Source organism: Passer domesticus, chromosome 6 (genome assembly GCF_036417665.1).
Source record: "Passer domesticus isolate bPasDom1 chromosome 6, bPasDom1.hap1, whole genome shotgun sequence".
Lineage (NCBI taxonomy): Eukaryota > Metazoa > Chordata > Aves > Passeriformes > Passeridae > Passer > Passer domesticus.
In genome coordinates, this window is record NC_087479.1 from 56,059,949 (window position 1) to 56,084,656 (window position 24,708).

At 52.9% G+C, this 24,708-nt stretch overlaps 1 protein-coding gene and 1 long non-coding RNA gene across 7 annotated transcripts in view; one reads left to right on the top strand and one right to left on the bottom strand.

Annotated features, from left to right (window-relative positions):
* The first annotated feature begins 1,452 nt into the window (after nucleotides 1-1,452).
* The window catches only part of WT1 (WT1 transcription factor), a 34,252-nt gene continuing 10,996 nt past the window's right edge, over nucleotides 1,453-24,708 (top strand). For 2 of the 5 annotated variants that reach the window (XM_064425979.1, XM_064425980.1), the window contains exons 1-6: nucleotides 1,453-2,208; nucleotides 6,074-6,196; nucleotides 6,389-6,491; nucleotides 12,174-12,251; nucleotides 21,659-21,761; nucleotides 23,157-23,307. In XM_064425979.1, coding sequence (XP_064282049.1) covers nucleotides 1,818-2,208; nucleotides 6,074-6,196; nucleotides 6,389-6,491; nucleotides 12,174-12,251; nucleotides 21,659-21,761; nucleotides 23,157-23,307 — 949 coding nt within the window. In that variant the 5' untranslated portion in view covers nucleotides 1,453-1,817. Of the gene's footprint in view, nucleotides 2,209-6,073; nucleotides 6,197-6,388; nucleotides 6,492-12,173; nucleotides 12,252-21,658; nucleotides 21,762-23,156; nucleotides 23,308-24,708 lie in introns of those variants that run through there. The other 3 variants (XM_064425981.1, XM_064425982.1, XM_064425983.1) reach the window with 2 other exon arrangements.
* Nucleotides 14,598-23,167, bottom strand: LOC135303814 (uncharacterized). 2 transcript variants are annotated; one of them, XR_010365192.1, is made up of 4 exons: nucleotides 21,342-23,167; nucleotides 19,428-19,702; nucleotides 19,212-19,282; nucleotides 14,598-14,854 (listed from the first exon to the last, which is right to left on the bottom strand). It is a non-coding gene; the product is annotated as an uncharacterized LOC135303814 (long non-coding RNA). The 2 variants fall into 2 exon arrangements; XR_010365191.1 differs by having other exon boundaries at nucleotides 19,212-19,338.

The window sequence follows — 24,708 nt, forward strand, 5'->3', positions numbered from 1 at the left end:
AAATAGTTTGTGAAAAAAATAATTTCGCTAATAACAAAAACCGACCGTTGTGACTAAATTAGTTTTAAGAAAAAACCGAAATTATACTTGGCTGCTCCAATAACGACCTATTTTAATTTCTTTTGTTGTAGCGTTTACCCTTTGAATCTTAAAACATCTCTTCAACGCTGACGATGCTCGCGGTGACCTCTGATGCCGCGAGGGACAGGAAATCCCGAGGGGTGCGCTGTCCCCGGGAAGACAAGGGGCTCGGCGTGTCCTGCGGCAGGTGAGCCTCCAGGGCGCCTCTGTCGCTGCTGTCGCCGCTCAGGGGGTGACCCCAGGGGCGGGCTGGGTGCCGCGGGGGTGACCCCGGTTCGCGGTGCCGCGGCCGTGACAGCGGCCGGTGACAACGCGCAAGGGACAGGGCGGCGGGGACAGGGCGAGAACCCAGAGGCGGCAGCAGCCCGCGGCCCCGGGCGATTATTCGGCGGTGGTTCTGCAGGAGGGCGGCACGATTCCCCTCCTCGCCCTTGGGCAGAGCGCGTCCTGCCCGGGCATTGGGTCCAGGGGGGCTCCCGCACCACCAGAACCACGGCACCCCTCCCTGCCGGGGCCGACCGAACCCTGCCGTGTGTCCTGCCAGGAAGGACCGTCCGGGAATAACGTGTCCGGTGCTCCCGGGATGGACGCTGAGGAGCCGCTGTGCAGGAGGCTGGAGAGGAAGGAGAGGCTGCGGGCCCTCCCGGGAGCAGCGCCAGGTGAATCTCTCAAAAGCAGGTTGCTCACAGCGCTGCTGTCCTCCCCCGACCGCCCAGCCGCTTCCTCCCCCTCGCCCACGGGCAGGTCCGAGGGACAGGGCCACACGCCGGGCCCTTGCAAAGGGCACCCACCCTTTCCCTGGCCGCTGGAGCCCTCGGCACCCCGGCCCAGGGGTGCGGGGGCCCGGGCAGGCGGCTGGCACCCCGCAGGCTCCTCCCGTGCACCTGGAAAGACACTTTCCCCTCTGAGGAACGGGGTCCGCCCGGCCCGGCCCGGGTCACTTCCCCAGGTTCCTGCAAGGGCGGAGGCTTCCCCGCGCGGTCCCCGGGGCCTGCGACCTCGCCGGCCTCGGGAATCCCCAGGGACACGCAGGGAGCTGGCGGGGGAAGTCAGCCAGCACGTACTTACTGGCCACCTGGATGCCTCTGACAGCGCCGCGGGTCTCTCCTAAAGCGGAGCAGCGTTAGGGTGAGATTTAGTGGCGCTTGCACCAGGAGAAGGGTGGGAGTGATGTGTAGGGGAGATATATTCTCCCAGAGCCACCTCTCCCCCTCCATGCCCGGCTGTCCTGTGTCTCCCCTCCCCCCGCGCGTCTGGTCCGGCTGGGCTCAGCGGAGCGGGCTGTGGGTTGTGTGAATGGAGGATCGGCGTGCCTGACTCCTCCTCCCCTGCAAGCGCCTCTATTTGAGCTTTGCAAACTTGAGGGCGAGCAGGCATCCGAGGTGAGGCGTGCGCGGCGGCTGTGCCCCCCTAGCTCGGACAGGCGGACGTTCGTACAGACAGACAGACAGACAGACAGAAAGGCACACGCACCCCGCCCTGCGCTGCGAGCGGGTGCGAGCCCGGAGGCGATCCTGGAGAACAACCTTTCCCTGTCGCTGCTGCCGGCTCCCGCAGGGCTGGACCCGGGGAGCTGCGTCGCGGAGCAAACTTCCCCCAAAGGGCTGAGCTCGCCGGCCTGGTGCCTGCAGCCGGAGCCGGCCCCCGGCTTGGCGGGCAGGGGCCAGGTGCCTTGGAACAAGTGCGGCCCGGGGGGAGACTGGCTGCCCGGCGGCAGGCAGAAGGTCTGCGAGCAGATGGGCTCCGACGTCCGAGACCTGAACGCGCTGCTGCCCTCCGTGCCCTCCCTGCCGGGCAACAGCAACTGCACCATGCCGGTGAGCAGCGCGGCGCAGTGGGCGCCCGTCCTGGACTTTCCCCCGGGGGCCTCCTACGGCTCGCTGGGGCCGCACTCCTTCATCAAGCAGGAGCCGAGCTGGAACGGGTCGGACCCGCACGAGGAGCAGTACCTGAGCGCCTTCACCGTCCACTTCTCCGGCCAGTTCACGGGCACGGCCGGCGCTTGCCGCTACGGGCCCTTCGGCGCCCCGCCGCCCAGCCAGCCGCCCTCGGGCCAGGCTCGGATGTTCCCCAGCGGGCCCTACCTGCCCAACTGCTTGGAGAGCCAGCAAGCCATCCTCAACCAGGGTAAGGGCCGCGCTGCCGGGCGCCCCGGGCTCGGGGGGCGGCCCCCGGAGGCGCCCGCTCAGCCCCGCAGGGCCGCGCCTGATGTAAACACCAAGCCCGGTCTTTCTCCGCGGCAGCCGAGCCGGGGTAGGCGAGCCAGCCCTGCCGTGCCTCCCTCCCCTCCCTGTGCGGCAGCCACGTCGCCCCCGGGAGCTTTAGGAGCCGCGAGTTGCTCGGCCCCCACCCGTCCTGCGGGGCAGCGGATGCAGCGGGCGGCTCTGCCCGGCGGGCTGGAGCCCCCGGCCCCCTCCCCGGCTTGGAGCAGCCTCTCGCCTTCGCAAAGGTTTGTTCGGGCCGGAGACGGCGCAAGTCCTGGAATGGAGCTGGGGCCCGTGGCCCGAGACAATTCCCTCTGCATATCTCGGGGCTGATGGGGTGCTGGCGGGGGTAAACCTCCAAACTTCCTCCTGAGTCCGAAAAGCGTTGTCCGCACACTAGTGTTTTCGATCCCCTTGTCGAATTAGCCTCGGGAGGGCTGAGTATTCCCGGGCTGGAGTGCACAAGCGGGCGTGACTCGTCCTTTCTTGTCCGCGTCTCCGCGGCCGGGTCCGGCTGTGCCGTAGCTCCCCGCGGCGCCGGTGTCCGCGCCGCCCGGAGCGGCTGCCGAGGGCTGAGCGGCCGGGCAATGGGTCATCCGCCTGGGGCACCGGGGGCAGCGCTAATCCTTTTTCTTCCAGCGCCTGCAGTATGAACATCTGCGGGTGCGAGCGCGAGGAAGAAAGGAAAAGGGGCCAGCGTGCGAAGAGCTTCCATGAGACCTTTGGGGTCTCGTTCCCCCTCCTTCAGCTGGCCCCGGAGCGAGTGGCGGCGTGCCGGGGGAATGGGAGCGAGGGGAGTCGGGCAGCCGAGGCTCGGGGCACCGGGATCGTGCGCGGCCCTGCCGGAGCGGGATGGGTGCCGGCTCTCTGCTTTTAGGATGGGCTTCCCCGCACCCAGCCCGCAGCCCGGGATTGCTATGCCCCGCGGGGGCAATCGCGTCCCTGCAGAGCGGCTGGGACAGACCGTCCCGGGAGGCGATTCGGGCTGCAGGGCGAGGGGCAGAGCGGAGGCCGAGGCCGGCGCTCGGTGCTGGCCGCAGAGGTGCGGCCCGAGGCCCGGGCGATGTTCGCAGAGAGGGGTCGTTCAGCACGGACCTCCCCCGGGCAGCGCCGGGTCGCGGTCCCGGTGCCACCGCGCTGCCGCCTTCCACCCCCGGGCCCTGCCCCAGGGGTTCGCTCCGACGGAGGAAACTGCAGAGCGGGGCTCCTGGGCCGTGCTGCGGATCCCCGCTGGGAAAATGGGCAGCATCCCTGGAGCTGGGGAGAGGCTCGGCCCTGCCGAGGCCCCGCGGGGTCCCAGCTCCAGCTGCCCGGAGCCCGCCGGGACAGGGACTCTGTCGGGGACTTTAGAAAGATATCTGAAAAGATTTTAGACATCCGAAGGGATTCGTAATCGTTGGGCGGAAATAACGACGAGAAAGCGGAGAGAAGGGCGAGGGAGTTAGCGAGGGACAAAATAACTGCGAACCCGCTCCATCCTGGCGTCCGGGTTTACCCACGCGGGGAGGAACGGAGCTTTCAACGCCCCAAAACGGAGCCACGCTGGGCTCACTTCGTGCCCGGCGCCCCGCGGGCCGTGCTCCCGCACACACCCGCGCACACCCGCACCTGTGCGGGCCGAGAGCCCTCCGCACAGCCCCGAGCATCCCGGCCCGGCAGGGCCCGGGGACGGCGCCGTGGCGGGGAGCAGGGGCCGTGTCCGCCTCCCTCCCGTGCTCGGAGAAATTCGGCAAAGGGTGTTTGCGTCTTCTTTTTTTTTTTTTTTTTTTTTTTTTTCTTTTAATGGATAAAATGTTCTTGCTTTGGCTCTCCTCAAGGTTGAAGTCTTTTTTTTTTTTTTTTAGAGGTTCCTCCGACCGTGGGAAAGATGCTACCTTGGCTCTCTGATGACATTTCTGCCAAGTCTGGGATGGAATGGGGTGGGGGTTAGGAAGCTGGCTTTGAAACCTCTGGCTTTGAAACCTCTGCCCAAGTTCCCTCTTCTCGTTTGCCTGCCTCTTTCATCCAGCTGGGCTCCTCCAACAACTGGATGCCTCCAGCGGGCCCCGTTCTCCACCAGATGTACAACTTTCAATTATTTTCAGCACATTTTAATCAGGCCTAGTTCTGATAACGCCCTAATTAAAGAGACCTCACTATCGGCAGCTCGGTTCAGAACTCAACTTTCTTATCACATTCCTGAAGCTTTGGGTCAGGCAACACCGGAAAATGCGGCCAAAACCTCGTTCTGCTCCGAGCTGAGTTTTGAAGGTCACCGAAACTCTGTGGCGGGCCAAAAGTAACGTAGAAAGTGTCAGTGTTTTCTGAAAGCCAAAAAAGAGACAGAGGGAAACGGGGGAAAGGGAGTTGAAGGTTGAGCCTCTACCCTGAGGGCTGAGGGGGGAGATAAGGAGCGAGAAGCAGCTGTGGGATGGGAGCCCGTTAGGTACGGGCCTGTCACCGCTGCCCGCGCCCCGGCCAGAGGAGCTCTGCGCCTGGGGTCAGGGGGATGTGAGCGACGTTTGGCCAGTCCCACTCCCCTGCCAGCCCCGCAGTCTCAGGGCCGACTTAAAATCGCCGCCAAGATGATGGTTTTGAAGTCTTCTGGGATATTTTCATTCCTCCTGTGGCTCCCTGAGTTTCTCCCGCTCAGCCGCGCAGGTTAATAAAGTCCTGTGATGTTTCTGGACCCAGCCTGTCAGCAGAGGGAATAAAACAGAGAAGCAACATTCGAATCCCTTTGCTGCCTCTCCATTTTATTCTCTCTGAAACCCGCTGTGGTTACGTTGGTGAAGCAGAGACCTGCCCAGCATCCGGCACCGAAAGGGGGCTGAGAGGCCCCCGAAAACAGCCCCGAGTGCTCCTTCTCGACTGACAAAATCCCCCTCCAGCCACACGCCCCATCCAGACGGCTCCGTGAGGGATGCCCGTGCTGGAATAAGCGGGCTGAGGGAGAGGAGTGTGGGGGAGAAAGCGCTTTTAGGATGGTTTCTTTCCCCTGCCCGCGTTGGCCGTTTTGTTCTGTTTTGGTTGGGGTTTTTTGTTTTGCTTGGTTTTGTTGGTTTTTTTTTTCTTTTTTCTTTTTTTTTTCTTTAAGAGTGACTCTCGGAGGAGCTTGGTTCTCGGAGTAAATGCTGATGAGCCGAGAAGCCTCTGAGATAATATTACTTTGTAATTACTTTTTTAGCTGAAGTTGTTTAGCCAGCTCCAAGTCATTAATGAAAGTTGGTGTCCAAGCACCTGATTTACGATTCTGTGCCGGCCCGGGGTCAGCAGAGGTGGTCTCTTTCCATCTGAATCTGCTCGGTGTAGGAAACAAAATAGGCTGTTTATTATTTTGGAGAGCAGTTTTCGCTGAAAGGAGGAGTTTTATTTTTGCACGTAATATTCCGCCTCTTTATTGCAGACTCTTCAGAAAGCCGCTCTTAACAAAACAAAAAGAGCGCAAGATTAAAGGGTAACTTCTAAATTGGAAGCGCCAGATGTGTACACCGAGCAGATGGGAATCTTCCACTTTTAATATGAGCAACAATTAATGAAAACATCCTTTTTATTACCGAAGCCGATCTGTTCTCTTTAAACACGGACGAGACTTCCCACTTTCCGCGCCTGGGCGCGGGCTCGGCGCGGCTCTCCCCGCGGAGAGAGACGTGCGGGGGCAGAGGGCACGGAGGGGCTCAGGGAGCCTGGCCCTGTCCTTGTTCCCCGCGGGGGGATGGCGAGCTGCTCCGGGCGTTCGGAGCCCGCCGTGCGTCGCCGCGGCTCGCCGGCCGAGGCCGCCGCTGACCCCGCCGCGCTCTCTCCGCCAGGTTACAGCACCGTGGCCTTTGACGGGACCCCCAGCTACGGGCACACGCCGTCCCACCCCGCCGCTCAGTTCAGCAACCACTCCTTCAAACACGAGGACCCCAGCAGCCAGCAGCCCTCCCTAGGTAATTTCTGCCTGCGGGCGCGGGGGCCGCTCCGGAGGGCTCTGCCGGGCTCTGTCCCCGCAGGGACCGGCCGCAAGCCCTGGCACAGAGCCGGAGCTGCCTGCTGCTGGAGCACAGAGCCCTGGAGAGCCCCCGTTCAGCGGAGGGGTGGCCGCTCGCCCCAAGGTTAACTCTGTGCTGCTCTCTCCGCAGGGGACCAGCAGTACTCGGTGCCTCCCCCGGTGTACGGCTGTCACACGCCGACCGACAGCTGCACGGGCAGCCAGGCGCTGCTCCTCCGGACGCCCTACAACAGGTACCTCGGCAGCTTTGCCTGCCCTCCGTGTGCGCGGGTTGTGTCCGGGTTGCTCTCTCCCCCGCATGCCGTTCGAACAGCTTTTCCCTTATGCAAGGAAACACATGTATTCTTTCCCTTCTCAAAAAAAAAAACCCAAAGAAAATACCAACAAAAAACCCAAAACCAACCAACCAACCAAAAAAAACCCCAAAAAAACCACCAAAAACCAAACCCAAAAAATGAAGATTCACACGTAAAAACCAAACCACACCAAAGCAAAACAGCCCAAACCCTCAAACAAATGAACAAGCAAAAAGCCAACAAAAAAAGAGAAACCAAAAAAAAAAAAAAAAAAACCAAAAAAACCCAAACCAAACCAAAACCAAACAGAAGTACATCCCTAAACCCCCACAAAACGAAAAAAAGCTGCCGCGCCTTCCGTCGCGGGCCCCGCTGTGTCTCGCAGGTTTCCCGGGCTGCGCTCCGCTCCGCGGAGCATCCCGGCGGGGCCGCGCTCCCGCAGCAGGTGCCGGCCGCCTCCGGGAAACGGGAGCCGGGCTCCCGCACTCCCTGAGCCTGTCCCGTAGCCCGCCGGTGCAGTGAATTTGGGGTTTGCCCTTCTCCGCAGCGCGGGGAAGCGCTTGGGGCAGCCGGCTGAGCCCTGGCTCCAGGAGTCCCCGCAGCCCTGGAGCTCTCGCCCGGGGCCGGGAAGGTGTGGGAGTGCTGGCTGGTGAGCAGCAGCCACGGGCAGAGCGTGGTACAGGCAATTAAAACTCAGCTCCGTCCGAGGGCTTCGTCCTGCAGGCCCAGAGCCATTCCGATGGCTCCCAGGAGTGAGGGGAGCTGGTCTGCAGGGAGGTTATTTACTGAAATCGGGGCAGTAAACCTATCGGATTTCCTTGCTGCGAGAAAGGTGCGTCTGGAACTCTGCTGCGAGCAACGAGATCTCTCTGCCAGCAGACGGGCCCGTGGCAAGCGCGGCTTCCCGGTTGGTTTTTGTTTTTTCGGTCTGACATGGGGGCTGGGCGTTGGAGTTTTACAACGTGTTTAGCGAGTGAAAGAAGTTCCCCAAAATTTATTCCTCAACTTTTTGTGAACCTGGAGCCAGTCCCGTATCTTGGAGTTGCTAAGTTACTCTCGCACACAAAACAATGTTCCTCTGCGAAGGAAGCCGCGAGCGGCTCCTCTTGTAGGCCGGTTATATCATCTCAGATTAATCGACACTGGACGTGAGACAACAAAATTCTGTCACTTCCAGAAGTCACTTCGCTAATGAACGTGAGTTGACGTCAAGGGAAGGAGGGAATGAGGTAATGAAGGAAGGAAAGAAGCCTATCCAGAGAGATTAGCTTGCAGAATAATTGGCGGGGCGAACTCCTGCGCTGAAGTGACAGAGATTGCTCGCCGCGCAGGGAAATCTATAAATATGGTTTGGAGGAGGCTTGGGGAGGGCAGCTCCGAGCGGGCAGCCGCCTTCCCCAGTCCCCCCGGGCCCCGGGGCTCGCCCTCGCCCCGCTCCTGGAAGCGGCAGCGCCTGCAGGTGTGAATCCGATAGGAGAATGCTGATAGCGTCGAGAGCTCTCTGTTCCATGTGCCTGCCCTGCGGCAGGGCTGAGCACAGAGGTGCCTCCCTAAGGCGGCCACCACCCGGCCGGGCGGGCAGCGCTGCGCCACGGGAACCCTTTCCTCCCGACCTCAGCCTTGATCCTGCCCTGCTCGCTGGGAGGTTCACGGCTTTCTCCAGTAAGATAAGGCTGTAAGCCTTTAAACCTCTCAGGAGCCAATGCTGGTGTGCGGGGGTGTAAAGGAGGCAGCGCTTGCTGCACGTCGAGGGCAGCCCCAGCTGTGCAATCCTGCTCCCGCAGCGAGGCCCGCACAGGTGGCTGAGCTCGGCGTGGCCTCTCCCTTATTGAACGCGTTCAAAGCCGCCTGGAAAATGTGGCCGGGAAAGCGGACGAGCCGCTGCGATACAGAAACGGGCGGGACTCCTTTCCCACCTCGCCAACGCCCTGAAAACGACCGCACTGCCCTTAACCTTTTATCTTGATTTGGCAGAATCGTGATATTTTTAGGTTTTTTTTTTTCAAGACCGTATTTATCCCGCACCTCCTTCTTGAAGATTTCTTTTGCTTTTCGCAGTTCAGGTCAAGTTCGACAGCTCTGCTCTGTCAAGCGATTGCTCGGTCGCGGCATCCGAGCTCCGGGGCCGGCTCCCAGGGGATGGCGCTCAGCTCCGGAATGGGGGTTCGTCAGTCCCCGCACTGCCTGGGGACAACAGGCGCTGCCGTTCGCCTTCAGCAGTGGAGGGGGGGGATGTAGCGGAGAAGACGAGGTGGGGAACGGGAGGGGGTGTTGCCTCTGCCGGTGTTTCCCTGCGCCGCCTCCTCTCGGCGTCTCCCGGTACGCCCGAGCAGCGCTGGTTTGCGGTCCCTCGACCACTCACCCCAGCCAGGGCTGCGGGTCCGCTCCGCCTTGCAGCGCCTCGCACGGACGGCCATCCCAATTTTGGGTCCAGCAGTACCCGAGGGGTGATGCCTCGGCGGGCGGAGGTGGAGGGAGAGAGCAGAGGGAGAGGATGCAGAGGGAGTCACCTCCACCTGATGCTCTCGCTTCCCCCTCGTCGCCATGCCTCCAGCTGGGTGAGAGCGACCCTTGCGGCCCCCGCTCTCCTCGGAGCGCTGCCCCAGCCCGCTCCGGGCAGGGGCGCAGGAGGGCGTGGGCAGGAGGGTCCAGCCCGTCTGCGCTGCGGAGACGCTCGGGGCTCGAGCGCCTCGCCCTCTAACCCGTACCGCGGCAAAGTCGGGAGGAAAGAAATGGTTGAACGATCGTAATTCTTAGGCTGGAAGCAAAACTGTCTCTAGGATCTCTCGCCCCGGCCGCTACTTGCTCTCTGTTCACGGCCCGGCCCGCCAGGGGCTGTGGCTGGCAGGCGGGCGCGGGTGGCAAACCCGCGCAGATCGCAAGCACGGCTTTGTGGGTCCATGAAAACGGCCATGTGAACTTTTCTACCTCGCGCTGTTTAATGTAGTAAACATGCTCGATGTTGAAAATTTACTGTGAGTCACACTTGCAAAGACTTTAAAAGTGGAGGAGTCCGGGTTCAGATTATAGCTCTTTCTGTGCAGAGGTCAAGAACTCGGTAATACTGCAATGCAGGCCAAAACAAACTCTATATGATCTACTACTGGTTTCCTTTTAAGTTCCCTTTTTGCTCAGCGTTGACTTCCTTTTATTCCACTCCAACTTACATTAATCCCCGTTGTAGAAATGTTTCCCCCCCCTTCCTCTCGTTTCTCTTTAAAAGCATCTTTGTAATGAAAATAAGTTATTTTTAGTGTCTTCTTTGTGGCCGCTCGAAGGGCCAAGGATTCAGATTGGAATCAGCGCAGGCAAATCCCTGGAGACCTCGCTTTCCTCCTCCTCATTCAAACCCCATCCAAAGCTGAGATTTTGAGCGGAGCTCTCTTGGTTCCATGAGATCATCTCACGGTACCGTCAACAATAAACCACGGCGAGGCGTAAATGGCGATAGGACATCCCGTTCTCTGTCACATGTCAGACCTGAGATGTTCAATCCGAGCCACTGCCCGGTGGCCCCCGGGCATCTCCGGCCTTAGGGGCACGAAGCCCGGCGGTGCCCACCTGCATCCCGCCCAGGGCCCATTTAGCCAAAGCTGAATTCCGGCGTTTTGGGGATGAGAACCTCGCAGCTCCGTGGCTCAGCAGAGAAATATCTCCCCTGGGCCGCCGCCGGCGGCAGAGGTGGCTCAGACCCCCCCGCAGACCGTGGGTGCGGGTGCCGCTCCGTGGGCACCCCGGGGCCCGGGTGCGCCTCACCCGGGCCGAGCCGAGTCCGGAGCGCGGCCCGGCTCGGTTCCGGCGCCTCCCGGGCTGGCGTGGGGTCCGGGCCGAGCCGGGCACCTGCTCCCCCCGCACTCAGCGGGATGACAAGGAAGATGAGGGCTGAGGGTCTCTCCCAGCTCGGGAGGCACCGAACGGGGCGGACAGAGCGGGGTTCAGCGGGGTTCAAGCTCTGCTCCCGGCGCTTCCCACGACGCCCAGTCTGCCCGCAGCCGCTCCGGGCTCCCCTCGGAGGCTGGAGCCAGCCCGGGCTCCGCCGGGGAGCCGCGGGCGGCGGTGCAGAGCCGGGAGCGGGGTGCGGGGAGCGCGTTTGGCCGGGCGGGCACCGGGAGAGCGGCGGCGGCGGCGGCGGCGGGGCGCGGGCACCTTGCGGCTCCCGGGGCGCCTGTTCTCGGACACCGTCACCCAAGGGCGGCTCGGAATACAGTGGCTGCGAGTGTGACAAGATGAATAAGTGCGTTGCTTTATGAAAAAGCAAAGGAGGGGGGAAAAAAGTGGATATTGTGGGGGAGGCTCTTATAAATGAACTGTCAAGGGAAAGAAAGTTAAAGGGAACTCTCCTGCTGTAAATGCATCGGGCGGGCACTTCTAATAAAAATCAGAGTCCTGGAGGAATTAATTACAGCAGCATTACAGGAAGAATTCGTGGAATTGCAAAACGTAGTTGGCACAGACCAGCACGGACTGCTATTGCAAATGGGGAAACTGCAGGAGAGTTTAACAATTCCTGAGCTGATATGCAGGACATTGTAGTAGCATAATAGCACTTCAGACACACTAATGAATAATAGCGTCCAGTGATACTGACAAATGATATTACGCATACTTCGAGATTGAAGTCACTTAATATGTTTTTATATGCAAAAGCTTCCCACTGGATTCTGGCTTTTTTCGGTCGCTAAAAAAGTAAAGCGAAGTAAAAAAAAAAACCCACAAAAAATAATAAAAAACCAAAACAACGAAAAAATGCCGTCTCCTAATAACAAAATGATATAAATCCACCGCGTAAATTCAGCGAATTTAGGTGTAATTAATCAGCGGGGAGACTTGCGTTTATTGTGAGCGGCGGTGCCCGGCATCAATCACCCCGCCTGCCGGAGGGGCCGGGGGCTCGCCCCGCGCCCCCCGCCCGCCGGGAGCTGCGAGCCCGGCCCGGGGGAGCCTGCCCGGCCCGGGGCTCCTCCTCGGCCCCGCGGGAGCTGTCGTGCCGGGAGAGGGCTGCCGGGGCTCCGTGCCCGGCTGCCGGCGCCCCGAGCGGAGCGGGGCAAGCCGCGGCTGCCCGCGGTGTGTACCGGCGGGGAGAGCGCCTGCCGCAGCCGTGAGCTCCGCTTATCGCCCCGCCACTCCATTTTTCTCCTGCCTGTCAAGCCCCTCTGTGTAGCAGCATCCATCACGAGTCATGATAGCTGTTTCGCTCCGTTACCCACGTGGTCCCTCACACTCCTGGTTAAAACAGTTAACAGGTTTGACTTTTTAAAACAAATATTCCTTTGCGTCACCCCGCCGCGCTGCTTATATTCGTTTCGTTCATTTCAACGTATCAATATCGGATATTGTTTTTCGGGAAGGAAAAAGCTTTGTTTCTTTTTCCAGCTCTTTACAACTCGTCAGGCTTGCAGATTCAAAGTGTCTTTTCGACCCACAGGTTTCCTTTTATTTTATTTCCTTTTATTTTTTAAAATTCGTAATGCATCGAAAAAATGGATTATATAAAATAAATTCACTTTCTACTGTTATATATTTAAAACAAATAACAAAGAAATCGTTGACTTTCTGATATTTTTGGTTTTTATTTGATAGCTGCAATTTTAGTCCTAACCCTACATCTTTTCACAACAGTGACAATTTATATCAGATGACCTCACAGCTTGAATGCATGACATGGAACCAAATGAACTTGGGATCCACACTGAAAGGGTAAGGAGCTTTGTTCTCTTCTAACCTGCTGCCCTAGTGAGGCTGCATTACTGAGCTAACTTTATCTTGGATTTTTGAATCCGGTCACTTGCACGAAAAAAAAAATGCTGTCCGGTCCTGAGAGCGGCTCATCACCTGGCTGCAGCTCGCCGTGTTTCTGGCGATCCTTGCCGCAGCTGGGTGCCAGCGCTGGGTGTGTCGGCGCTCCGGTGGCACCGGGCGGGGCAGGGCAGGGCAGGGCTGTGCCCGCTCCCGGTGCCCGGGCCCCTCCCGCGGGGGCAGCCGCGGCCGCTTCGCCCCTTCCTACCATCCCTCTTCCCTTTCCCTGCCTTCGCCAGGCCCTGCGTCCTGTGTCCCGGCTCGGCCGCCTCCCGGCTTCCTTCCTCCCGGCCATTGTCGCCCTCCCACCTGCCGGGAAGAGGCTCCGGCCCGCCTCCCCCGCGGGCTTCCTGCGGCCGCCCGGGCAGGAAGGCTCCGAGGCGCCGCGGGGCCCCGCCGGGGTGGCGGCCGCTGCAGGGCGGGCAGCGCTCCGGGGCCGCCGCCGGCACCTCCGCACCCTCCGTGCCCGCTGCCTCCTCCGGGTCTGCAGGGCTGGGCATGCCCGCTGCACCCGGGCAGGAGCGGGGTATCCGGGGCTGGGGATGCCCGCTGCACCCGGGCAGGAGCGGGGTGTCCGGGGCTGGGCATGCCCGCTGCACCCGGGCAGGAGCGGGGTATCCGGGGCTGGGCATGCCCGCTGCACCCGGGCAGGAGCGGGGTATCCGGGGCTGGGGATGCCCGCTCTACCCGGGGCAGGAGCGGGGTGTCCAGGGCTGGGGATGCTCGCTGCACCCGGGGCAGGAGCGGGGTGTCTGGGGCTGGGGATGCTCGCTGCTCCCGGGGCAGGAGTGGGGTGTCCAGGGCTGGGGATGCCCGCTGCACCCGGGGCAGGAGCGGGGTGTCTGGGGCTGGGGATGCCCGCTGCTCCCGGGGCAGGAGTGGGGTGTCCAGGGCTGGGGATGCCCGCTGCACCCGGGGCAGGAGCGGGGTGTCTGGGGCTGGGGATGCTCGCTGCTCCCGGGGCAGGAGTGGGGTATCCAGGGCTGGGGATGCCCGCTGCACCCGGGGCAGGAGCGGGGTGTCTGGGGCTGGGGATGCTCGCTGCTCCCGGGGCAGGAGTGGGGTATCCAGGGCTGGGGATGCCCGCTGCACCCGGGGCAGGAGCGGGGTGTCTGGGGCTGGGGATGCTCGCTGCTCCCGGGGCAGGAGTGGGGTATCCAGGGCTGGGGATGCCCGCTGCACCCGGGGCAGGAGTGGGGCATCCAGGGCTGGAGCGCTGCCGCATCCTCGCCCCGGTGCATTCGCGGTGGCTGCCGTGAGTGGCAGAGCCACCTTTTGATCTTAGCCAAGGGAAAGCCACTCTGCTCAGAGCAGATAATTCACTGCTCTGGGGAGATAACTGGCTCTGAGAACTCTCCCACTGAAGGCAGGTATTGCCAGCCTTGGGATGTTGTCAGTGTCCAAGTGTGTGCAGTCTCGAGGGAACAGCTGATAAAAGCCTGCACAGATCTCTGCTTTCATGCAGTTGTCCATAGATGTGAAAATCTTGTTCAAGATGGACTTTGTGTACACTGCTGTACTGCGATAAAGGAAAAAAAAATATTATGGGTCTCCTTGTAGCTCATAAACCAATGGTGTTTGAAGGTTAGAGGGAGTAGTGTAGTAAACTATCTGTATTGAAATGAACAAGGGAGCTGAGCCTGAGGAAATCCATCAAGGAGGTTTTTTTTTGGTCAGAGAAGAGCCCAAAATCCTACAGTTGTGTACAGGTCACTGTCTTTGCTGCCTATCCCCTCTTTTTAAAGGCTATTTCCTACTTTTCTTTCATAAGTCTTTTTGATTTCCTCTTGAAACTGTACCCCTTAAAGATCAGTCATCGCAATATTAGACACTGTTTTGTCTCTTCTGAAGAAAATATCCTGCAAAATGGAGAAACACATCAACCTTGACTGAGGTCCAAGTTATTAAAGCAAGGAAGAGGTTATTCTTTGGGAACTCAGTGGAAAAAAAAAAAAAAGTCACAATAGAAATATTAAAGGAGTACTGAACAAAATAAATGGCTTCTTACTTGTCCAGGAGTCAGACTGTTAGCAGTGTAAAGTATGTGACCTAGGATGCATGAAAAGGGGGAAAGAATCAAGATGAATGATCTATGGTAAAACAAAGCTGAAAGTTTTGGTATAGGCCAAGATTGTAGAATCTGTGGAAAATCAGTGCTAGACATAGCCTCATCACTGGTAATATGAGCCAAAATAGTTATCTGTCTTTTCTGGCTGAGAGTTACAATACACAGTACCTCCAATCTCAGTTGCCATGAACATAAGGTATTCTTCCCAAGATTTACATCTTTAAAATATATGAACTGTTCATAAGTGATTCCCAGGCGTTTAGTGTTTCAGATGCTTTTCTCAATCTCGTAGTTGTAATTTAAGAATTTTGGAGTCAATCTTCCTGTTGAAATATGGAGCTTCTAGATTCTGTCCAACGATGACAGTCCTGTTTAGCTCCTTGCCTTCAGTTCTCCCCAGCACTTCTTTCTGGCTTCAGTCAGACTTTTGCACATTCTAAGAAGGAAGAAAATGTTGCCAGTAAGTTCTGCAAATAGTTAGAGAACTCTGCAGTTATATAAAGCTTATGGGTCACACACTTTATGCTTGACAGCAGACCAGGTCAGTAGCTTGCTTTTCTGGGTTCCTGTTCAGCATAAGTTTAACAGGCTGAAATGAAGCTTTTGCAGAGCAGTTCAGGCAGAGTTAGTTGGCAGTTTCTGTGCTGAAGTTGTCTAGCAGTTCCTCTGAGAGCATCCTGGTTCTAGCTCTCGTAAAGAGTCAATATTTGAGTGATCAGCTCCAGAATCCCCTCAACCCAGATTAAAAGTTTGAAATTGGGCAAAGAATACTGTCAGGTAGCCAAAGCTGTGTCCTTTTCAGCCACTGTGAAACTCATTCCCATTGGGTTGCAAGCTTATGAACTTGTGTGGCAGCAGCAGCAGCAGCAGGAGCCTGGCATCTGAACTCTTGAGTGATTTTATCTGCTCAGAGCCTGCTTCAGCCTGTGGCTTTAAGGCCATGGAAGACTATTTTTCCTGAATGCTTTTTCATTCATGGATATTTTAATATTGCATGTTGGAACTGAGAGCAAGAAGTTTCTAGGTATCAGTGGAGTTTGGCCTGGGTGCTTTCAGTAGGGGTAAGCATCAGGAGCTCATGGAAGGCACAGCCTGAGAGGAAGGCAGAGGTGGGCAGTAAGAGCTGTGGGACAGAGATCCTGGCCAGCATTGCTGGATGGTGGAGAGACACATCTGAAGTGAGCTGAGATGTTGTCTTCTGCCAGAGTACAGCACCGTGACAGACTGGCAGGGGAAGGGGACAGTGGTGCCAAAAGGGAAGCAGATAGAAAAGGCTGCAGCCATGAGTTCTGAGGTTTTCTACTAGAAAAGTAGATGTCTGACAGCCCAAGATGACCTTCCCTCTGCCTTGAGCTGCCCCTCGAGAAGAAGACAACCCACCACTGCTACCATACAGTGCAAGTGACTTGAATCTGCATTTTAGATTTTCACTTGGGTCCTGAATTCCAAATTGATTGTGCTCTGATTGAGCTCAAGTTCTTACAACTCACGTGAGGGAAGAGGAGTGCTTTGTGAGCTTGTGTGTGTTAATTGTGTTTCTTGTTTGTCCAGGCATCCCTCTGTCACCTTCTGAACTCTGGGTGGACCAGAGGGAGGGCTGGCTTGTCTGCAAGCTGTCTCACAAACTGGCAGCTTCTAGAATCTGAAAGGAAAGCTGCGTTGTTAAGGCAGTGAACCTCACTGTGGGACTGGATTTTATCTCCTCAGGCTGTTTGCTGATGATTTGTTCCTCGTTTGTGGTATTTTGTTTGGAGCTGCTGGGATCAGATTTATTCTACTGCAGGAAAGTCTGTGGGTCCCAGACATCTCAAAATTAATGTTCTGCATTAGTGGACACTTTTACCATTGGTTTCTCCTTCATATTTTTGTGTTGCTTTTTAATTTGTCCAATATGAAAAGCACTGCTTCCTTCCACAGCAGTTCTAGAGGAAGATCTCAGGGCCATAAACCCCTCCTTTATATTTTGATGAGTTAAGTGTAAAAGTGACATAGAAATAACTGATGCCAAGCAGGAAGTGATACAGCATGGAAGACAAGAATTGTAACTACATTCTCAACAGCAAGACTCAATGTAATTTTCTCTTCAGCTGCTTGAGTGAAAAGCTTAGATCCATATTTCTAACAATCATCTGAAATCAGGCATAGAACCAGACAACATTTTGGTTTTCCTCTTTTGGTTTTGCTTGGTTGTTAAGCACTCAGCATGTTCCATGGAAATTGGTATTTATTGCTGTTTTCTCAGGCTCACTGTAAGGAATATTAGGTATAATCTCTGTAGAACACTATTAAAACCACATCTTAAGCAAGGCAGGGAAAACCTTTCTTGTTTAGGAGTGGTTTGTAAAGGCTTTTCTGTTTAGCTTTGGTGGTATTAACTAGTAAAATTTGGAGGTGTGAGACTTGGGGTTCAGTTCTGCAATCAAGTTGAGCTGGAAATGGGCAATAACCTCCAGTCTCTAATATGGAATTTACCCTTTCCCACAGGTCTTGTTCTGAAGGGAAGGGTTTGGTGAAATCCTGATTCCACTCAGGTCTATGGTAAAAAATCCCAAACCAAAGAAAGACTAGTGAAGTCAGAAACATAAAGATCCCCTGAAAATTTAGAGCCTTTCATTAGGCAGCTGATTCTCCCATTGAGGATGGCAGAAGGTCTCAAATCTGTGAAATTGCATTTTTTAATATTCCTTGGCCTTGGAAAGGGCAGATAAAAATGCAGCATAGTATGAGACAAAAGCCAGGCAGAAACAGGATCTTCTATATAACTAATCAGGATCTTTTTCTGTCTCCATACATATTTTTCCCAGGGTGCTAGGATGGTAAATATTTTAGCAGAGGGAATTAACTCTACTTCTCTTCCTTTATGTTCTGTTATCAACGGGACTAGCCCACACCCTCACTTTGCCTCATTTTTGGCTCTGTTTCTAAACCCTAAAATTCCTGTTCCTGCAGTGAAACACAATTAAATTGAAGCTTAATGTGGTGCCTGTTTTATGTAATCTTGCTTTCTGGCTTTTTTTATTCTTCCAAGTTTGAATCTCATGAATCAATGTGTATTCAAGTTTCATCTGAAATTTTCTTGCTCTCCTCAGTGTGTCCTAAAGCTTCCCTTTTTTGGCTTATGAAATAATAATAAAAAGCTTAACTCTTCAGATTAAGTTGTAGCTGCTTTATACATTAGACAGGCAATTTTAGTTTTACAAAGTAAAAATGGTGTGAGAGAGAAATTGCAGCTTGATTATTTTTTTGAAATATTCAGATTAGAATGTCATCTTTTATGAGCTTTTTTTTATAACCACTTAGATTGATACAACTCTCTAAAGCTGCTCTGTTTTTCATCACACATTCTCATCTGTAAACCCTTCATTTTTATTAATCTCTGTACAATCTGTACAACTCCGAGATTAATCATTTTAAAAGAGCTACTCTGCAAGTGTTAAGGATTTGCTGTGCTAATGGTAAATGCAAGTGCTTCTAAATACTCCACAGCACAGAGCTCTTCCTTTGTAAGTATCAGCCTTTGTTTCCCAGTTATCTAGAATTACATTTTATGGCTGTGTTTCCAGCTCTGGCTGTCTAGATCCAAAGAACAAAATACACTGAGTCCTTTTTTCACCAACTAACCCAAACTCTAAATATTTACAGTCCATTTCTGGCTTTGAGCAGTTCTGATTGAAGTTAAAGGGAGTTGTGTATTCACAAATAATGGCAGAGCTGGACTGTGAGGCCAAATCTTTCAGTCCTTGCTCAAACAAAGATTTGTGTTGGATCCTGGCAGGGCAGTTTGGCTGCATCTGGTCCTGCTTAGTTTTGAGTCCTTTTAGGACCTGTGGAGGGATCAGTCCACTGTCTCTCCTTGATGTGACTCTGGGCCTTAGTGGGGATTTTTTTTTTTAATTTTTCTTTTTTTTTCCTTTGTTTAATTCATCTGAGCTTATAAGGCATTGTCTCTTTGCCCACTTTAACACAGAGTACCTGACTAGAAAAGATGGAAGTTAAGGACTGTGCTACCCTCTGGAGATTTCCATTTAGTTAATGTACTGCAGGTATAAATTCACCAGCCACTTGTATTCCTCGTGTATGTGGCATTGCATTATCTCTTGCATGCAATAAAGCAGGTGTTTGAGTTTAATAATGGATCTAGATTTGTATCTGTTCTTCTATCCCTGCCTTTATTGTAGTATATAAACTGCAGCCGTATGAAACAAGCCAACTGTGCCCAGTGTACACTTTGTGGCATAAATCATGGCTAAAGCATGGACTACAGAGGCTGGAAGGGAAAGAACTCTATTTCCCCATGAGGATGCAGAGTGAAGGCTGAGCTTCAAGAGAGCAGCAGTGCAGGGACAGTTTGGGAAAGCTCCTCCTTCAGTGCTCCAGTTTCCCACTGACTGGAAGGAATATCCACCTGTTAATTTCTACCTCCCCAAAGGTCAGATTATTCCACAGCACTCCATAATGAATCAACAGTGTTTTAACCAAGAAATCTCTCATGATCCATTTTGCTGTCAGCAGCTATATGGCCATGCTGAGTACCAGCCAATGCTGATGGAAATGTGCCCAATGTAAAATGGGAAATAGGGCTCCTGGTTATTAAAGCATCTCTCCTAGGGAGCTGGTTAAGGACTTAGTGTATTATGGGTCAAGGGGCTCAGAAAGCAGGTTTTAATCTTCATGGATTCTTGTATGTGCAGTTATTGTGAGGTATAACTAGAAATGAGGGGAGGAAATATGTAAAAGGCTGGTTGTTGAGGAGGGCTTCCCAACTGTGCAATAAAAACTGAGATGGAGATCACCTGGAGGATGCCTCTCATTCATGGAGCCATTCCTTAGGGCACAGACAGGGTCTTGGTTCTGCCTCTTATTCCTGGGAGGAATTATTTCAGAACAGTATTTCAGAACTCCTTACAAAAGAGGTTATCACTGAAAAATGAAAACCATGAGAATTTGAAGGGAAAGTGGGGCTGTGTTTTATGGTATAGATTTTATTACATATTCCTGCTTCTTCTTACCAAATTTCTGTCCTGGGAATTCTTATCAGCCTTTGTGTCTGTTGTTTATTTGGTGTTTAAGGTTGTTAGGACAGGCGTGAAGGGGAGGTTACACTCAGGGTGACCAGTGCTGAAGTTCACATTTACCCTTGATTTACTGCTGTGCTGCAGGTCAGCAACAGCTTCTGCTGCAGAACTTCCTCCTTATCAATGGTGGTTCCCGTTCCATTCCATTCCATTCCATTCCATTCCATTCCATTCCATTCCATTCCATTCCATTCCAGCTTCAAAATGCTCTGTGGAATTTGTGATGAACTTGGGTATCACCACCCAACAACCACCCAACACCCCTCTCCCCAGCCTTTTTATTTTTTAAATTTTTTCTAAAAATTAAAAAAAAAATTTTTTTGATGTGTACAGACTTGCTGCCTTTAAACAGAGAGGAAAATTTGATGTTGGTGGGGAATCTGTGCTGATCAAATGGTGATAGCAAATGGTAATTTGTTACTTGAATTAGGCTCCAAAAGGCCACTTGTGGGCTCTGGGCAGAGAGGAGACCCCATTTATTTGGACATGGTGCATATCTACAGCAAAGTTTAATCCATTTAAATCAGCTAATGGTATCTTTTTTATCTGTTATTACATGTACTACATGTAATAATACTGTATTACTACCATACTATTACTACTATACTATTTTACTACTACTATTACTGTATTACTGTAATAATACTGTATTACTACGGAATAGAGATCCTTTCTTGTCACCCCCCCATAACTTATTTCATTATGATTACCTTAAAACTGAATTAAAATTGCAACAAGCAGAGCACACCTTCCCAAAAGACATGGCCTTTGGTTTGAACGGGCAGGTGGAGCCAGGATTTGAAGTTAGCACAGCAGAGCAGCGGAAGAGCTGAGCCCAGAGAACAGCTCTGCCAGGGAGCAGCCTGCCAGTCGTGCCAGTGGTGGGGCGGGCAGCCCACCCTGGGCAGGCAGAGCTGCTCTCAGGCACTGCTCCCCTCCTCTGCAGCCAGGCTCACAAACCCCTTGGACACGTCCTGCATTCCAGCTCCGCTGCCTGCTCCGCAAATCACTTAAGAGGTTTAAAACTTCCTTGTAATTCTACTCTGCACGTGAACTTTGAGTGAAGCGAAAGGAAGGACCAGTGAAATGAGAGTCTGGACCTCAGGGACCCTTTCAAATTGCTATTGCAAGCATTTGGCCAAGGCTGGGATAACATCCTACATATCCATCTTTGTCCCGTGTGCCCTGGGGTTTTGCTCTGGGCTTTCTAATTTCTGGTGCTGTACAAAACATGTACACTTGCCATTGCCAATGTGTACTTCTACAAGTGATTATGGAACGTACTCGTTCAAAAATTAAACCTAAAATGTATTTATGTGGTTCTGACATTAGGAGGGCTGCAAACAGGAGACACAGCAGTGTTCCAACATTCAGGACAGTAGAACATAGGATTTTGAAGAACATAATTAGACAAAACATATGGCTGTGGCCACCCCAAAACACACCTAAATTTGCAAATTCTTAAAATTATTGTGAAGATTTATACCTAGTAGGGATAGGCTGGTTTTTTTAAAATTTATTTTTTCCAATCTTATTTTTATAAAGGGTTAATCTGTAGTGCATCCTGCAAGCTGATACATGGGATAAATAGTTTAGATACTGATTTGTAATCTCTGTTTATGAGTACATGACTGCTATTCTTATAAATGTCATCACTTGCTTGGTAGTATCGGGTAATATCTGAGTCATGAGGTGCTGACAAAAATCCACTGCACTTAATGTGAAACTTGAGGCATTTTGCTCATTCCAAAAGATATTAGCAATAGCCAGCCCCACGTTTGACTGATAAATAATGTGAACATGTGCACATGACACTGTTGTGCTGCTATGTGAATTTTTGCCTCTTACCTAAAATCTTTGTGGAAATACATCAGAGCTCAAATCATGATAATTTCTTTTTTTTTTTTTTTCTTTTTTTCCCTGGATGCCTTAATGGATGCTATTAGATGTTTGTATGGAGTCAGTGCACTGTGCCAGTGGGAGCAGATCCATGAGAATGAAGGCAGAGCAGGTTTCCTCTGGTGAATTTCACTTGAACTTGGATATCATGGCTGTAAAAGCAAACTCTGCATGTGTTACCACTGACTTAAGGAAAGAAGCTTCTCACATGGAGCTGAGTACTGAAAAATATGTAATTTTTTGGTTATTCCCCTCTTTACTTACAGGCACACAGCGGGATATGAAAATGAGAACCACAGCACTCCCATGTTGTACAGCTGTGGGGCCCAGTACAGAATACACACCCACGGGGTCTTCAGAGGCATACAAGTGAGTATGGTGAGGCATTCTTCACAGGGAACAAAACTGCTGCATGTTTATAGTGTCCACTCACTACTTCACCGGTGTTTGTAAGCCCATCCTTGATTTGTGGCTTGCCCACGTTGTCAGGAGATGCTTTATGTAGAGTGTCCTGACCTCACTGAAACCATTGCACTCTAACATAAGATTTCTTTCTGTCACAGTCATTTAAAATTGCTCATATCTCCTTCTGAAATATGTCTGCAAGGCAATACTCCATTCTGTGCTTACTTACCTTTCTCAGGATGGTCCAAAATGAGTGATCCAGCTTCCAGCTCCAGTCACTCTGGCCATGTGGAACCTCTGTGGTTATATCTCATATAACCACATATCTAATCTGTATCTATAGGACGATATCTAATAACTGCATATATGAAAGTGTCAGATTACATTTTGCTTTTACGTGTTTCTGAAACTTTACTAATTCAAATGTATTTCCTTAAAACTAAATATGTGATTGTTTCCTAATAACTAAGTAATTAGTGAATATTTGGGAGGAACTGACCATTCATGGGAGTGCATTTCCTCCCTTTCTGAGTCAGTCATATCATTATTAAATACCCCTGTAAAAGATATGCCTTGTTAAAACTGATGGCAAAGTCATTACAGAGTATCTGTCTCTTCTGTGTTGTTCTGCGTTGTCAAGCTACATCTGTGTCTTTAGATAGCATCTTTTCTCCTTTTCCTCTTCTGTGGAGTTTAGCAAGTCATTATTCAGTGGCAAGCTCTCAGAAACAGGCTCCTGAGCTAGCTTTTGTTGGGTGAATAAAAGCAAATGGTCGACATTGTTTAAGGAAGTTAATTATCCCAGAAGGAGGAGATCATCTTTGATGGAACATTGTGACAGAGGCCAAAATGCATTAAGGCTGAACTATTCACCAGCTCCACCTAGACAGTTGTTTTTGTTTTGTTGTTAATCAGTTTGTGTTAATCCAAGACATCCATTTCCTTGTCCTTTAGCTTTATGTGAGTATTTTAAATTAAAAGGACAATACTCCTCTGGCTCATGCTCTTTCCTCTCACCCTGGTATAAACTTAAAACTATTTTCTGTGGCAATAGAAGGTGTGCCAGGATCGTGTGGTTATACATGAGGTCAGAATGGGCCATTCAGTCTGTCATACCAACACTGGTGAGAGAATTCACCGGGCAGAGCTCACTGTGCTTCACCTTCGGATAATTTTAACACTCTGCAAAGAGCCAGTCAAGGCACACCAAGGTCTCTGACGTAGAATGGAGCAAAATTTCCTGTTTCCACCATGATCTATCCAAGCATCTCTTTGTCCTGGGGAGGTGCTGAGTGACCTGAGCGTGTGAAGTCAGAGCTGAGGACACCCAGGTGGCCTCAGCAGGTCTCTGTCCTGCAGGACGTGCGGCGCGTGCCCGGCGTGGCTCCCACCATCGTGCGCTCGGCGAGCGAGACGAACGAGAAGCGTCCCTTCATGTGCGCCTACCCTGGCTGCAACAAGAGATACTTCAAGCTGTCCCACTTGCAGATGCACAGCAGAAAGCACACTGGTGGGTATCAATCAGGGCACAGCAGAGCGGGCAGGGCGGGTTTGAGGTGGCACAAGGGGCAGGAAATGCCCTGCCAGGCCAGGGAGCGCGAGAATCCGTCAGATGAGTGAGCACGTGCTCTGTCAGCTGGGCAACCACTCTTGTCACCTGGCAATCCCTCTTTTTGTCAGCTGGGCAACTCCTTTTTGTCACCTGGGCAACTCCTCTTTTTGTCACCTGGGCAACCCTTCTTTGTCACCTGGACAACCCCTCTTTTTGTCACCTGGCAATCCCTCTTTTTGTCACCTGGGCAACCCCTCTTGTCACCTGGCAACCCCTCTTTTTGTCACCTGGCAACCCCTCTTTTTGTCACCTGTGCAACCCTTCTTTGTCACCTGGCAATCCCTCTTTTTGTCACCTGGGCAACCCCTGTTTGTCACCTGGCAACCCCTCTTTGTCACCTGGCAACCCCTCTTTTTATCACCTGTGCAACCCTTCTTTGTCACCTGGCAACCCCTCTTTTTCACCTGGCAACCCCTCTTTTTGTCACCTGGGCAACCCTTCTTTGTCACCTGGCAACCCCTCTTTCTGTCACCTGGGCAACCCCTCTTGTCACCTGGCAACCCCTCTTTTTGTCACCTGGCAATCCCTCTTTTTGTCACCTGGGCAACCCCTGTTTGTCACCTGGCAACCCTTCTTTGTCACCTGGGAAACCCCTTTGTCACCTAGGCAGTCCCTCTTTGTCACCTGGCAATCCCCTCTTGGAGCTGCAGGCTCTCTGGATCTGGCTAAGACACACAGCAATCACCTCCTCTGGATCAATCAATCCTCTCTGGATCAATCACCTCCCTCCCTCTCCTACTGTTACAGGGCTATGAGTTGTTTTCTCTATTTTTTTTTTATTTCTTCCCCCCCTCACTTGGGACCATTGAATCTCACTCCAAATCTCATCTAATGTGAATTATGAAGGAGTTTCCTCTGCAAGAGGAACCGAGACATTCAGCACCCTCTGGCTCTCCTGTGTAAACCTGTTCTGGTTGGGGGTGTAGGCAGGGGTTGGCAAATAGGTTCCCTGCCATGGGATCTTTCCATGAAGGATTGAGCCTGAAGCCAGTCATTTGTAGGATAATGTCTGGATTCTCTCTGAGTTCAGGAAACAAGACCTCAAAATGTGGAAATCAAGTACTCTGCTGCACCTTGCCAAGAGTAGACAGAGTTATTTCCCCTCCTGGGAGATTGATGGTGTTGGATGTGTAAAATTATGACATATTTTTAGATATGTTCCTTCCTTATGGGTTTTTAATTTTTTTTAATTGGCTGTCATATTTTTATTTAGAAAGTTCTTTCTGGGCTTACCTAGAAGTCTGTGCATGTAATCTGTAAATATGGATGTTCAGTCAACCACTGATGTGATGGAAGACC